We start from the raw sequence: 12,452 nt of genomic DNA, 5'->3' as shown, positions 1-12,452 counted from the left end.
GATAGAGCCCTATGTCACTGCTGATTGGGTAACACCTCTGACACGCCCGCTAAACAAGAGACAACTCAAAGCCTTTTGCACCGTTGCAAACTGTTTCAAGGAAACATGATGTTCAACCCAGAAAACATAATACATGGTGCACTCTGTTTAATACAGTAGATTGAACATACCCCAGGCTCCGATAGTATGAAACGGTACTCTTCCAGTCTCCTAAATGGCAGATTGTGATTGGCTGGCTGTCAATGTTATGAAACTTCATTGGCTAGACCAGTCTCCTAAGGCAGTGGTTCCCAACTTTTTTGTCTTATGTATCTTACCCCTTGAGCTGTTTTGCCATGCCAATAGTACCCCCTCACTCATGCATGTTTATGATTCTCCTAAAACATGCCATGTGTGCGCGCCGTACTTTGTACTTTGAAAGTCTTCTGCTATACATTGACTGTATATTATGATTATTACAGTAAGTACAGTAGCCCAAGTGTCGTCACAGGTGTTATCTGCACAGATGGCATTTTTTTTAACATGTGCATTATAATGCCACCTTTTTCTCCATATTTCTGCCCTGGGGGCATGTTTTAATTTTGTTTTTGTTTTTTTGGGGGTATTTTCATAAGAATCTTTAGTCCTAACTGTAAATATATATATATATATATATATATATATATATATATATATATATATATATATATATATATATATATATATATATATATATATATATATATATATATATATGTTTAACTGCACCACACTCTTTCAATCCAATCCAATCCAACTTTATTTATAAAGCGCCTTAACAGCCACAGGGGCACAAAGTGCTGTACAGAACAGAAATAAGCAGCACAATAAAATACGTAGAATAACTAAAAAGGAATAAAAATAGAAAAAACATAGGCAACATTAAAACAATAAAATAGATAAGAATATGTAAAAAGAAAAGAAAAAAAGAAACAGCACTAAAATCTGATAAAACAACAGTAAATCAATAAAACAATAAAATCCTAAAATCAACATCCTACATGGTGTCGAAAGCCAGGGAGAAAAGGTGCGTTTTTAGGAGGCTTTTAAAGTGCGACAGTGATGAGGCCTGCCTAATCTGCAGCGGCAGCTCATTCCAGAGTGTAGGGGCGACAACGCCGAAAGCACGGTCCCCCCTGAGCTTACGCCTAGTTTTAGGCACAGTTAGGAGCAGCTGGTCAGCTGACCTGAGAGAGCGGGAAGGTGCATAGAAGTGCAACAGCTCAGAGAGGTAGGGCGGGGCAAGGTTGTTAAGGGCTTTAAAAGCAAATAAAAGAATTTTAAAATTAATTCTAAACTGCACGGGGAGCCAGTGGAGTGAGGATAAAATCGGCGAGATGTGCTCATGCTTACGAGTGCCAGTTAAAAGACGCACAGCGGCGTTCTGAACCAGCTGGAGGCGAGCAACAGAGGATCCACTCACTCCCATATAAAGTGCATTGCAGTAATCCAGCCGAGTAGTGACAAAAGCATGGATTACTGCTTCAGTGTGCTGTGCTTGTAGGATGGGCTTAATTTTGGCCAGCTGCCTCAGCTGAAAGAAGCTTGATTTGACCACAGCCTTGATCTGGCTGTCAAATTTAAGGTCAGGGTCAATCTTCACACCTAGGTTCTTCACTATAGGCTTAACATACTGCGCCAGCGAGCCCAGGTCTACTAACGGGGTCACGGAGGGGCCACCAAAGACCATGACCTCGGTCTTTTTATCGTTAAAATTAAGAAAATTCAAGGCCATCCAGGACATAATGTCATCAAGACATTTGAGCAGCGGCTCTATTAGCGGCACATAAATCTGGCTGTCATCAGCATAGCAATGAAAGGAAATGCCGTGCCTTCTGAGGATGGAGCCAAGGGGCAATAAATAAAGGGAGAACAGGACAGCGCCGAGTATTGAGCACTGGGGGACGCCATACAAGAAGGGGGCAGTAGATGACACAGAGCCCTCAAGCCTAAAGCAGAAGGATCGATCTGCCAGGTAGGACCTGAACCATTCAAGGGCTATGCCTCTGACGCCCACCCACTGTTCTAAGCGGGCAATTAAAATCTCATGGTCCACCGTGTCAAAAGCGGCCGTCAAGTCTAAAAGTACCAGGACAACACAATCACCGGAATAGCTAAAAAGATGTAATTAAAAACTCTTAAAAGTGCTGACTCAGTGCTGTGCAGGGCTTTAAAACCGGATTGGAAGACCTCAAGAATATTGTGCTCATTTAAAAAGTCCATTAGCTGAGTGTAGACTACAGTATCTTCTCAAGGACTTTCGATAAAAATGGCAGTTTAGAGATGGGCCTGAAATTCGACATGGCTGCAGGATCAAGCCCCGGCTTCTTGATCAGAGGCTGCACAACCGCATGTTTAAAATGTGCAGGGATCACACCAGAGGATAAACTGCTGTTCATGATGTTAAGCACAGTAGGCCCAATGGCGGGGAAGACTTCTTTAAAAAGTCAAGGTGGGACAGCATCGTTTGGGGACCCTTAGGGCTTCACTTTGGCAATTATCTCCTGTAAGGAAACCAGAGTCACAGATGTACCCAGAGGGCAGAAACGTGTCAAAGACAGCAGGGCAGGGGACAAAAACTGAGGGGTCATGAGCAGGAGGTGAGATAAGAGCCCTAATAGAGGCAACCTTATCAATGAAAAAATTAAGAAAACCTTCACAGGCAGCACGAGAGGCCTCCACACAGGCAGTCTGTGGTGCATTACGTACATAGTTAATGGTCTGAAACAATACTCGGGGCTTATGACAGTTTGCCAGAATAATATTAGCAAAAAATGTTCTCCTTTTAACAGTGTAAAGGTCTAACAGTGTAAAGGCCTTTTAACAGTGTAAAGGTCCTTACACATCAAGAGCGATGCGAATATATGGCACGGAATTGCGATGCGAGTTTTGACCCACCTGTCAATCACAGCAACAGACGTGTACACGTTGGAAGCGAATTTCTGAAAAATCGACCGTGGTTCGAAAAAATAAACACCGCAATAACGCTGAGCGAAACTTCGCCGTTGGTATGCACGGTTGCATTGACTGATATAGGTTCGGAAAATATTATTGACGTGCAAATTAATCCCACGAAAAAAACGCTCCCGATGTGCAAGGACCTTAACAGTTGACACACCGGCAGACCTGTGTCAATCTGCTGTGGTTTCAGTGTGCACGTACCATTTTAACAATGGGTTTATAACAAATGACTTGGATTTTTTTTTATCTTTTGGAAATAATTATAATCCCCAATCTTGCCAAGTACCCCCTGCAAGCTGCTCAACTACCCCTAGGCTCGGCCTAGGGATACGGTTACCCCTGGTTGGGAATCACTGTTCTAAGCCCTCGTTCACACAGGACGCCGAACGTAAGCAGAACTGAAGCTTGAAGCAGGCACAAGCTCAACGTACGCCTTACTGTTCACACAAGACGCCTTGTCTTTTCCTCTCAGCGCCTACTCTCGCGCCTTGAACCCACCCACAACTCCCATTGACTTCATGCCTCACGGCTTCACAGCTTCAGCGTCACGCTTGGAAATTCGGCGTCAGTCCTGAGCAGTGTTGGGGGTAACTCATTACAAAAGTAACATATTACATGTAATATATTACTTTTAGCAGTAACTCAGTAATATAACTTATTACTTATAGGATTTCAGTAATATTATACCAGTTACTTTGTCAAGTAACTCAAGTTACAAATTGAGTTATTTTTTTTTAAATCAAAGCACATATTTATAAACGATACAATCATTTCCTAATCAAACTGTGTTTTTATGCAAATAACCACTATAGATGACAATAACAAAGGAAAATAATAACATTTAGAATTTTGGATGGTTTACACTGACTTCAAGGCGGTTGAAATTATTTTTCGGGATGGTTCCGGGGCGGCGATGTCATTCTGCTGCTGCTGTTGTTTTGGTCAAAGTAATGCAAAAGTAGTGTAATAAGTAATGAGTTACTCTACACAGACGGTAATATTGTAAAGTAACTTATTACTTTCAAATGAAAGTAACTAGTAATATGTAGTATATTACATTTTGAAAGTAACTTGCCCAACACTGGTCCTGAGTGATCGATTCGGTGTGGCGTGAGCGTGGCTTCGGCACGGTGTCAGTGTGGCACGCGCGCGGGTCGTGTGAACGGCTTCGCCTGTTAACAAGAATGCTTAGGGTGCGTGGCAGATCGAAGTGACTGGAAGTTGATCTGTCTCTATAGTTGATTGTCTCTGTCAGTGTCAGTTCATTTGAATGTTACCTCCCATGTAACAATATGATATTCCACACTCAGATTGTGATGATTTCCTGTGATGTAGGCCTAGTTTGGATGTTGAACTAGCTTACTTTTTCAAAGTAGGCTGGCTAGGCCTAGTTTTAGTTTGACAAGCATTTTTTTTTTATATGTTATGATTTAGTTGAACTACTTTTCATTGTAATGTATCTAGTTTGGTACACTACATTTTAAAGTAGTTTGCCCAACACTGTTAATATTCCACACTTTAGGGGGTTCATTTGAAAGGAAAAACAGCTCACTTCCGGTCTTGTCCGGGCTAACTCCGGTTAGCTTGTCGCCGCTGTCCGCTGTCATTTCCAACCACGCAGCATAAACTGCAGACCGTCACCGGGGTGGTACACGCTGCTCTCTTCCTGCTCTCTCCTCTGCCTGTGTGTCTCCTCACTTTGTCTATGTCCCTGGAGGGTGACAGGCGGGTGGCTCGGTGAGGACCATAGACTGTGGTGAGGAACCTCGGTTGCGTGTTGGACACTTGTGTTTTTGAAAGGGAACCAGGCAGCCGCTCGTTGGGAAAGCACAGAGGAGTTTGGAGGATGAACCCCCAGTGTGCCCGCTGTGGGAAGATCGTCTATCCGACAGAGAAAGTTAGCTGTCTGGACAAGGTGAGTGAGATGCTGCACACTCTCTGTTTCTGTAAACAAACACGCAAACATCTGAGATCACCAGATACAGTCAACAAATGCTGCATTTAAAGGGTATCCGCTACCAGAAAAACGTCCAAACCAGCTTAGCCACTAAATTGGAGATACATGATTTCTAACTGAAAAGATTTGGTCATTTTTGGATGAAATCAAACGCATCCAAACTCATTTTAACCACCTTAAAAATGGCTACTATGAATTTGCATCATATCATCATTATGCAAATTCATAGTGGCCTAAACATCTGAGAGGAATAGCCTACAAGTGATGGAAGTTGTATAGCGTCTTCCAGGGGAAATAGGAATGAACATAATAAATAGTGACCCCCTCCCCCCTTAAATATGACGTCCATGTAGATTTCTTGTCATTTCTTCAGAAATTTTACTTTGTTAGGCTACTTTATTAATAGAGACTTACAGTCTGTGGTACTCAATACTGAGTTTATAATGAGTTGATCACGTTCATGGTACTGCTTATCTCCTATTGTATCACTGCAATATCTCCATAATATTCCTATATTCTGATAGTCAGTTGTAGCGTGTCTGTGCTATTGGATAGTCAAGTTTAGTGACTTATGTATTTAATCATGTTTTTTTCTTTGATTTTATCATTAGTAGTCCCACTATTCGAGCTTATTGTAGCCTACTTTTTCACCAATATTCCCATTCATAGTGTGTCTAATGCTGGTAACCTAATTGTGAGTTTAGAGTCAGCCAATCCTTATGGTAGCCTACTCTTTTATATCTCCTGGGACCGTATCACTATAATAATAATCATCATTCTACATGGACCTAAGATATTTTTGTAATATCCTTCTAAAATGTATACTATTATTGATTATGACAGCAATTTACACAAGGGCGGTTGGCAATACATTTGAATAAAAGTCTCCACCTTTTTACTTCTACAATCTAGGCTAGGCTAGGCTATAGGTGGTTTTACTTCAGTCTATAGGCTAGGCAAGGCTATGGGTGGTTTTTGTGTTTGCTGCCAGTGACACTTCCATAATGGTCTGTGTTGCATAATGATGCATCAATTATTAATTTATCTTCAGCAGTGTCATGCATTCACTGTCTGTCCAATGAAGCATCAGATGACAGCAAGTAAACAATACAGTTCCACATGAAGCCATCATATGAGTCCACTTTAATAAGACCAGGCTTTACACACTGTTTATCCATTTTGAAAGTACAACATTACTTTAATTCATCAGTCAATATCTGTCAAATCTAGAGGATCCAGCTTGTAGAAATCTCCCATTTTGCCATCCAAGGACCCACCATTGCAAAAAACTGACATTAGGAGCACTGAGCGCATACGAGAAATTAATAGATGCTGATTTAGAGCAGGAGAGAGATGGAATGAGAGAGGGAGGGGAGAGAGAGGGAGGGGGAGAGAGAGACAGACAGAGGGGGAGAGAGAGGGAGGGGCAGAGAAAGGAGGGAGAGAGAGAGAGAGAGAGAGAGAGTGTGAAACAGAGAAACAGAGAAGCAGATGTGAGAAGAGAAAGAAAGAAATGCTTTTGTCATCCAAGGACTAAGTCACCTGCTGTCCTTTAGAACAGGACTAAGTCACCTGCTGTCCTTTAGAACAGGACTAAGTCACCTGCTGTCCTTTAGAACAGGACTAAGTAATCTGCTGTCCTTTAGAACAGGACTAAGCTTTAGAACAGGACTAAGTCACCTGCTGTCCTTTAGAACAGGCCTAAGTCACCTGCTGTCCTTTAGAACAGGACTAAGTCACCTGCTGTCCTTTAGAACAGGACTAAGTCACCTGCTGTCCTTTAGAACAGGACTAAGTCACCTGCTGTCCTTTAGAACAGGACTAAGTAATCTGCTGTCCTTTAGAACAGGACTAAGTCATCTGCTGTCCTTTAGAACAGGACTAAGTAATCTGCTGTCCTTTAGAACAGGACTAAGTCACCTGCTGTCCTTTAGAACAGGACTGTCACCTGCTGTCCTTTAGAACAGGACTAAGTCACCTGCTATCCTTTAGAACAGGACTGTCACCTGCTGTCCTTTAGAACAGGACTAAGTCACCTGCTGTCCTTTAGAACAGGACTAAGTCACCTGCTGTCCTTTAGAACAGGACTAAGTAATCTGCTGTCCTTTAGAACAGGACTAAGTCACCTGCTGTCCTTTAGAACAGGACTAAGTCACCTGCTGTCCTTTAGAACAGGACTAAGTCACCTGCTGTCCTTTAGAACAGGACTAAGTCATCTGCTGTCCTTTAGAACAGGACTAAGCTTTAGAACAGGACTAAGTCACCTGCTGTCCTTTAGAACAAGACTAAGTCACCTGCTTCAGAACAGTGGTTCTCAATGAGGGGGGCGGGGATCACCAGGGGTCGGTGAAAGGGTTCTGCTGGGTCCACTCCACTAGCACCAACTGATGAATTGTTAAACTTTACCATTGTTCATTTAATCTATATTTAGTTAAAGAATGTTGAAGAATGGCTGTTTTGATACAGTAGTTTCTCTGTTATCTCTCTACCTACAATACAGTCATGGAGATCTGGACAAAATTAGATCTAACAATAAAAACTATTCTCAGATTTGGGTCAGAGAGACAAAATCTCATTAAATGAGGGTATGTGGCTCTAATGGGGACTAAATTAGGGGTCCATGATATGAAAAATATTGAGAATTACTGCTTTACAGTGTCATCGGTTTAGTTCTGTGCTGCTGCTACCAGTCAGTTTGTGAGAGTTGGTGTCGCTCTTTTCACATTTAAAGCAGCTACGAGCAACTTTTTCGATTGTTATTAAACAGTATAAATTTAATATCAATGCATCACATCTTACCTCTAGTCTCCGCGGACCAACGAAGAGTAGTCTCGCTTGAACCCCGAGTGAATCGGCCAGTGTTAGTGTGTCTGTAGCCAGGGCAGATCAGGAAGTGAAATGAAACGGTTTGCAGCAGCCACTTCGGCCATAACCACAAAATAACTTCCAAAAAACCTGTTAGAATATAACGAGAGATGTTCCCGCGAGTATGCGTGGCGTTCACATTGTTTATGTTATGTTGCTAGGCAGCGCAAACGGCGTAGGAAGGCAGCTGTGTTTCACTTCCTGGTTTCACTTCCGCGTTTCACTTCCGGGTTACCCGGTCCGGTCGCTCTAGAGAGCCCCCTGTTGGCGCGAGTTTAGACAGACTATAGACTTAATAATCACCTAAGGGAGCAATCTCAGATACACACGGCTTTGGTCTCGTCGACTATTAGAGGTAAGATGTGATGCATTGATATTAAATTTATACTGTTTAATAACAATCGAAAAAGTTGCTCGTAGCTGCTTTAAGGTGTGAAGGTTGGAATCGTACTCATCTCTATGGAGACAATGTGACTTAATTGTTTTTGTCAGTTACAGGCCACCGTATGTCAAGGGGAAGAGTAGTCTCGGTTTCCAGACGTTTGGTGAGCGGCGCCAACAGCGCCACCTAACCACCAAACGTCTGGGAATTTAATGTTCCAAATCTGGTTCATTCAGCCCGTCTTGAAAGAACGGCACTAGTCACGCCTATCTTTCTTCAAATTTTATTTATTAGCGGCAATGCCATTTATCATAGTCCTAACACAGAGCATGAAGCTGATATGCTTCAAACAAAATTTATAGCTGTGGTTTATTTAAATATATTTCTCTTCCGGAATTGGCGTGCGCTCGCCATTATCGTCCGTAGTGATGAATCTCGTCCTGTTAAAAGATTGTGTTTGTTTCTGAGCTATAAATATGTTTCTCCACAAACGCGACAGACATCAACAAACTTGGAAGGAGTTTTCGTCGGTGACTGCGAAGCCATTTTGAGATTTTACCGCCGAGTATTCAATTCACATGTTGCTGGTATGGCGATGTTTTGCGAGACACCGGTTCTGCATGAGCATCACTGCCCCCAGAAAGCAGGCCCGCCCACAACACTCATGATTGGTTCTCCGATGCAAGGCTTCCAACAGCACCACCTAACGTTATGAAAAGATTTAAATAATAATAATCTCAGTCTTAAGGTAGGGAACTGGATTAAGACTGAGAGTTGAGTCTAGGGGAAGAGGGGCTTGTACTTGACTTGTGTAGGAGGAGATCAGTTCTATCAATGTTGTTGCAGTTCCTATTGGTCGCCACTAGAGACAGATCAAGATGTCATTATCTAAAAAAGGAAGCTTCAGGTTTAGAGAAGCATGGTAGGCAGGGTGGAAATTACACGGAGGCCATCGGGCCATGGCCTGTGTTGCCCCTCCCTCTGGCCATGATGCCCTAAGGCCACCTTGGCACTGGCAGTGCCCTGCCACCAGCCTGCTACTGTCAGTTGCTTTTAGTAGAGCGGATAAGCACAATAATCGTGCACTTTTTGACAGAAACGTGAAATTTCACACATAGTTAGTGAGTGAATACCATAAGGTTTATTTTAAGATTGGGAGGGAAGTCAGATTTGACCTCAAATCCAAGATGGCCACCATTTCCACAAGTCCAATGTACAACTGTGCTTGTAAAAATGTTGCACCTTTTCAGAGAAGCATGACATTTCTCACCTAGTGAGTGAATACCATAAGGTTTATTGTCAGATGTGCAGGAAGTCAGATTTGAAATCCAAGATGCCCACCATTCCTCCCTAGTCTAATGTTCAAGTGCTCATACCATGAGCATAAAACCAGGTCTAGTTCAAAGACCATTACACTTACACATTTCAAATCTGTTCTAGATTATCAAGGGGTCCCTACACTCTCACCAAGAAATACTTTAAGATTTGTGAAACTTTTATCATGGTATGAGCACTGGTATGCTCATACCATGATAAAAGTTTCACAAATCTTAAAGCAGCTACGAGCAACTTTTTCGATTGTTATTAAACAGTATAAATTTAATATCAATGCATCACATCTTACCTCTAATAGTCGACGAGACCAAAGCCGTGTGTATCTGAGATTGCTCCCTTAGGTGATTATTAAGTCTATAGTCTGTCTAAACTCGCGCCAACAGGGGGCTCTCTAGAGCGACCGGACCGGGTAACCCGGAAGTGAAACGCGGAAGTGAAACCAGGAAGTGAAACGCAGCTGCCTTTTTACGCCGTTTGCGCTGCCTAGCAACATAACATAAACAATGTGAACGCCACGCATACTCGCGGGAACATCTCTCGTTATATTCTAACAGGTTTTTTGTAAGTTATTTTGTGGTTATGGCCGAAGTGGCTGCTGCAAACCGTTTCATTTCAATTCCTGATCTGCCCTGGCTACAGACACACTAACACTGGCCGATTCACTCGGGGTTCAAGCGAGACTACTCTGCGTTGGTATCGTCGACTATTAGAGGTAAGATGTGATGCATTGATATTAAATTTATACTGTTTAATAACAATCGAAAAAGTTGCTCGTAGCTGCTTTAAAGTATTTCTTGGTGAGAGTGTAGGGACCCCTTGATAATCTAGAACAGATTTGAAATGTGTAAGTGTAATGGTCTTTGATCTGGACCTGGTTTTATGCAGTCTAGATGCGAAAAAACAATGAAACCTCAGTGACAATGGTGGCCATCTTGGATTTGAGGTCAAATCTGACTTCCCTCCACATCTGCAAATAAACCTTATGGTATTCACTCACTATCTGATTTGTGAAACCTTTATCCCATTTGTGAAAACTAAAATAATGGGTGATTTCACTTGATTTCACTTCGCTTGTGATTTGTTCATCTTTCTGCGTATGTATGCTGCGAATCCATACTAGATGTCACCAACAACTGACTTCTTTCCGACACCTTGTGTGTTTCATGTTGTGTAATCTGTTTCTATGCTACCGTTACTCGCTAGCTAATCAAACTGTTGCTTTCCAATGAAACACAAACAACTGAATGTGAATGTGAGCGGTAGGCTAATGTTACTTGTTTGAAATATGGCTCTTTGGCAGCTGCATGCACACCAAATATCATGTGGCATGGTCAAACCAGATCTCTATACTGTATTTTTTGTATCCAAGTACTATTCATACTGGTTTAAATAAACAATTTGATACTATTTCCAATCTTTACTGAGAAAGAATTTTGTACAAAAAGAATTAAGCAGGTCCCAAATAGACGCAGGTCCCAAATAGACGTCGGGTCTGGCTACACATTTTGGTAAATAAAAGCTACTATTCGAAGTTTTACGGTATCTGAAGTTTTACAGTATCAATAGTGAAATTTTATTTTGTGTGTGTGTGTGTGTGTGTGTGTGTGTGTGTGTGTGTGTGTGTGTGTGTGTGTGTGTGTGTGTGTGTGTGATCCAGAACTGGCATAAAGGATGTTTCCACTGTGAAGTTTGCAGAATGACACTGAACATGAAGAACTACAAAGGCTACGACAAGAAGCCCTACTGCAACGCGTGAGTCTCTCTCTCTCTCTTCCTCTCTCTCTCTCTCCCTCTCTCTCCCCTCTCTCTCTCTCTCGGGGGGGGGGGGTGTTGTGTACTGTACAAGATGATGGCTCCTTGTCATTTGGCCTTTGATTATGCTTTTTGTGTGTGTGTTTGTGCGGACATGTGTGTGTGGGGGGGATGAGTGTGTGTGCATGTGCGTGTGTGTGTGTGTGTGTACAGCTAAGCTGAGTAGGGTTGTCAAAAGTATCGATAGTATCGATCAAAGTCAATACTAAAATGTTTAAACGGATACAATACTCATTTGCAACAGGTATCAATAGTATCGATAAGTATGAATACAAAAAATTTGAAACGGATACAATACTCATTTGCAACTATATCAATATCAGCAGTGCTTTCTCTTAATGAGAAATCAAACATACCACTGATTTCTCCCTCCCTGTCATTGGTGGGTATCTTTTGCTTCAACAAGTTCAAAGTGTTCTGATAGGCTGATAATGACTAGAGCAGGTGTAATCTGCTGTGTTATGATAGGCTGATGACTAGAGCAGGTGTAATCTGCTGTGTTATGATAGGCTGATGACTAGAGCAGGTGTAATCTGCTGTGTTATGATAGGCTGATGACTAGAGCAGGTGTCATTTGCTGTGTTCTGATAGGCTGATGACTAGAGCAGGTGTAATTTGCTGTGTTCTGATAGGCTGATGACTAGAGCAGGTGTAATCTGCTGTGTCAGGTCAGAGCTTTTTAATGAGTTTTATCAGGCCTGGATTATGGAGAAGTGTGCATCTGTCTGTCCGTCCATCTGTCTTTGTTTTTTAAGCCTCTTGATGTGTTGTCATCGTGCCGCGTAGTATCGAAAATGGTATAGAGTATCGATATTTTCCCTGGTATCGGTATCGAAGTAGAAATTCTAGTATCGTGACATCCCTAATGCTGAGGTGTGTGAACTGTTTTCTTGATGGTCTATCTTGCTTGATTGTATTTGTTCATGTGCCGCTTGGCTGGGTTGATTTTTATATTCTTAGTTGTTTCAGGCCCGCATTTGAGTGTTTTTCATTATGGTGGACTGTTTCAATAAAGTTTTCTTTTAACTCATTGAGTGCCAATGACGACTATAGTCGTCAATTCAAATACTAATGTAGAGTGCCAATGACGACTAAAGTCGTCAATTGCGTTTTTTGACAGTG

At 42.1% G+C, this 12,452-nt stretch overlaps 1 protein-coding gene across 1 annotated transcript in view; it reads left to right on the top strand.

The window, feature by feature from the left end:
* Positions 1–4,774: 4,774 nt before the first annotated feature.
* Positions 4,775–12,452, top strand: part of nebl (nebulette) — a gene marked incomplete at its 3' end in the record, with an annotated part of 325,766 nt that continues 318,088 nt past the window's right edge. The window contains exons 1-2 of the mRNA XM_083658846.1: positions 4,775–4,894; positions 11,176–11,270. Of these exons, the coding sequence (XP_083514972.1) occupies positions 4,826–4,894; positions 11,176–11,270 (164 nt within the window). The 5' untranslated portion in view covers positions 4,775–4,825. The remainder of the gene's footprint in view (positions 4,895–11,175; positions 11,271–12,452) is intronic.

Source organism: Poromitra crassiceps (assembly GCF_964638095.1).
Source record: "Poromitra crassiceps genome assembly, chromosome: 2".
NCBI lineage: Eukaryota > Metazoa > Chordata > Actinopteri > Beryciformes > Melamphaidae > Poromitra > Poromitra crassiceps.
This window is presented reverse-complemented; position numbering and strand designations above follow the sequence as displayed.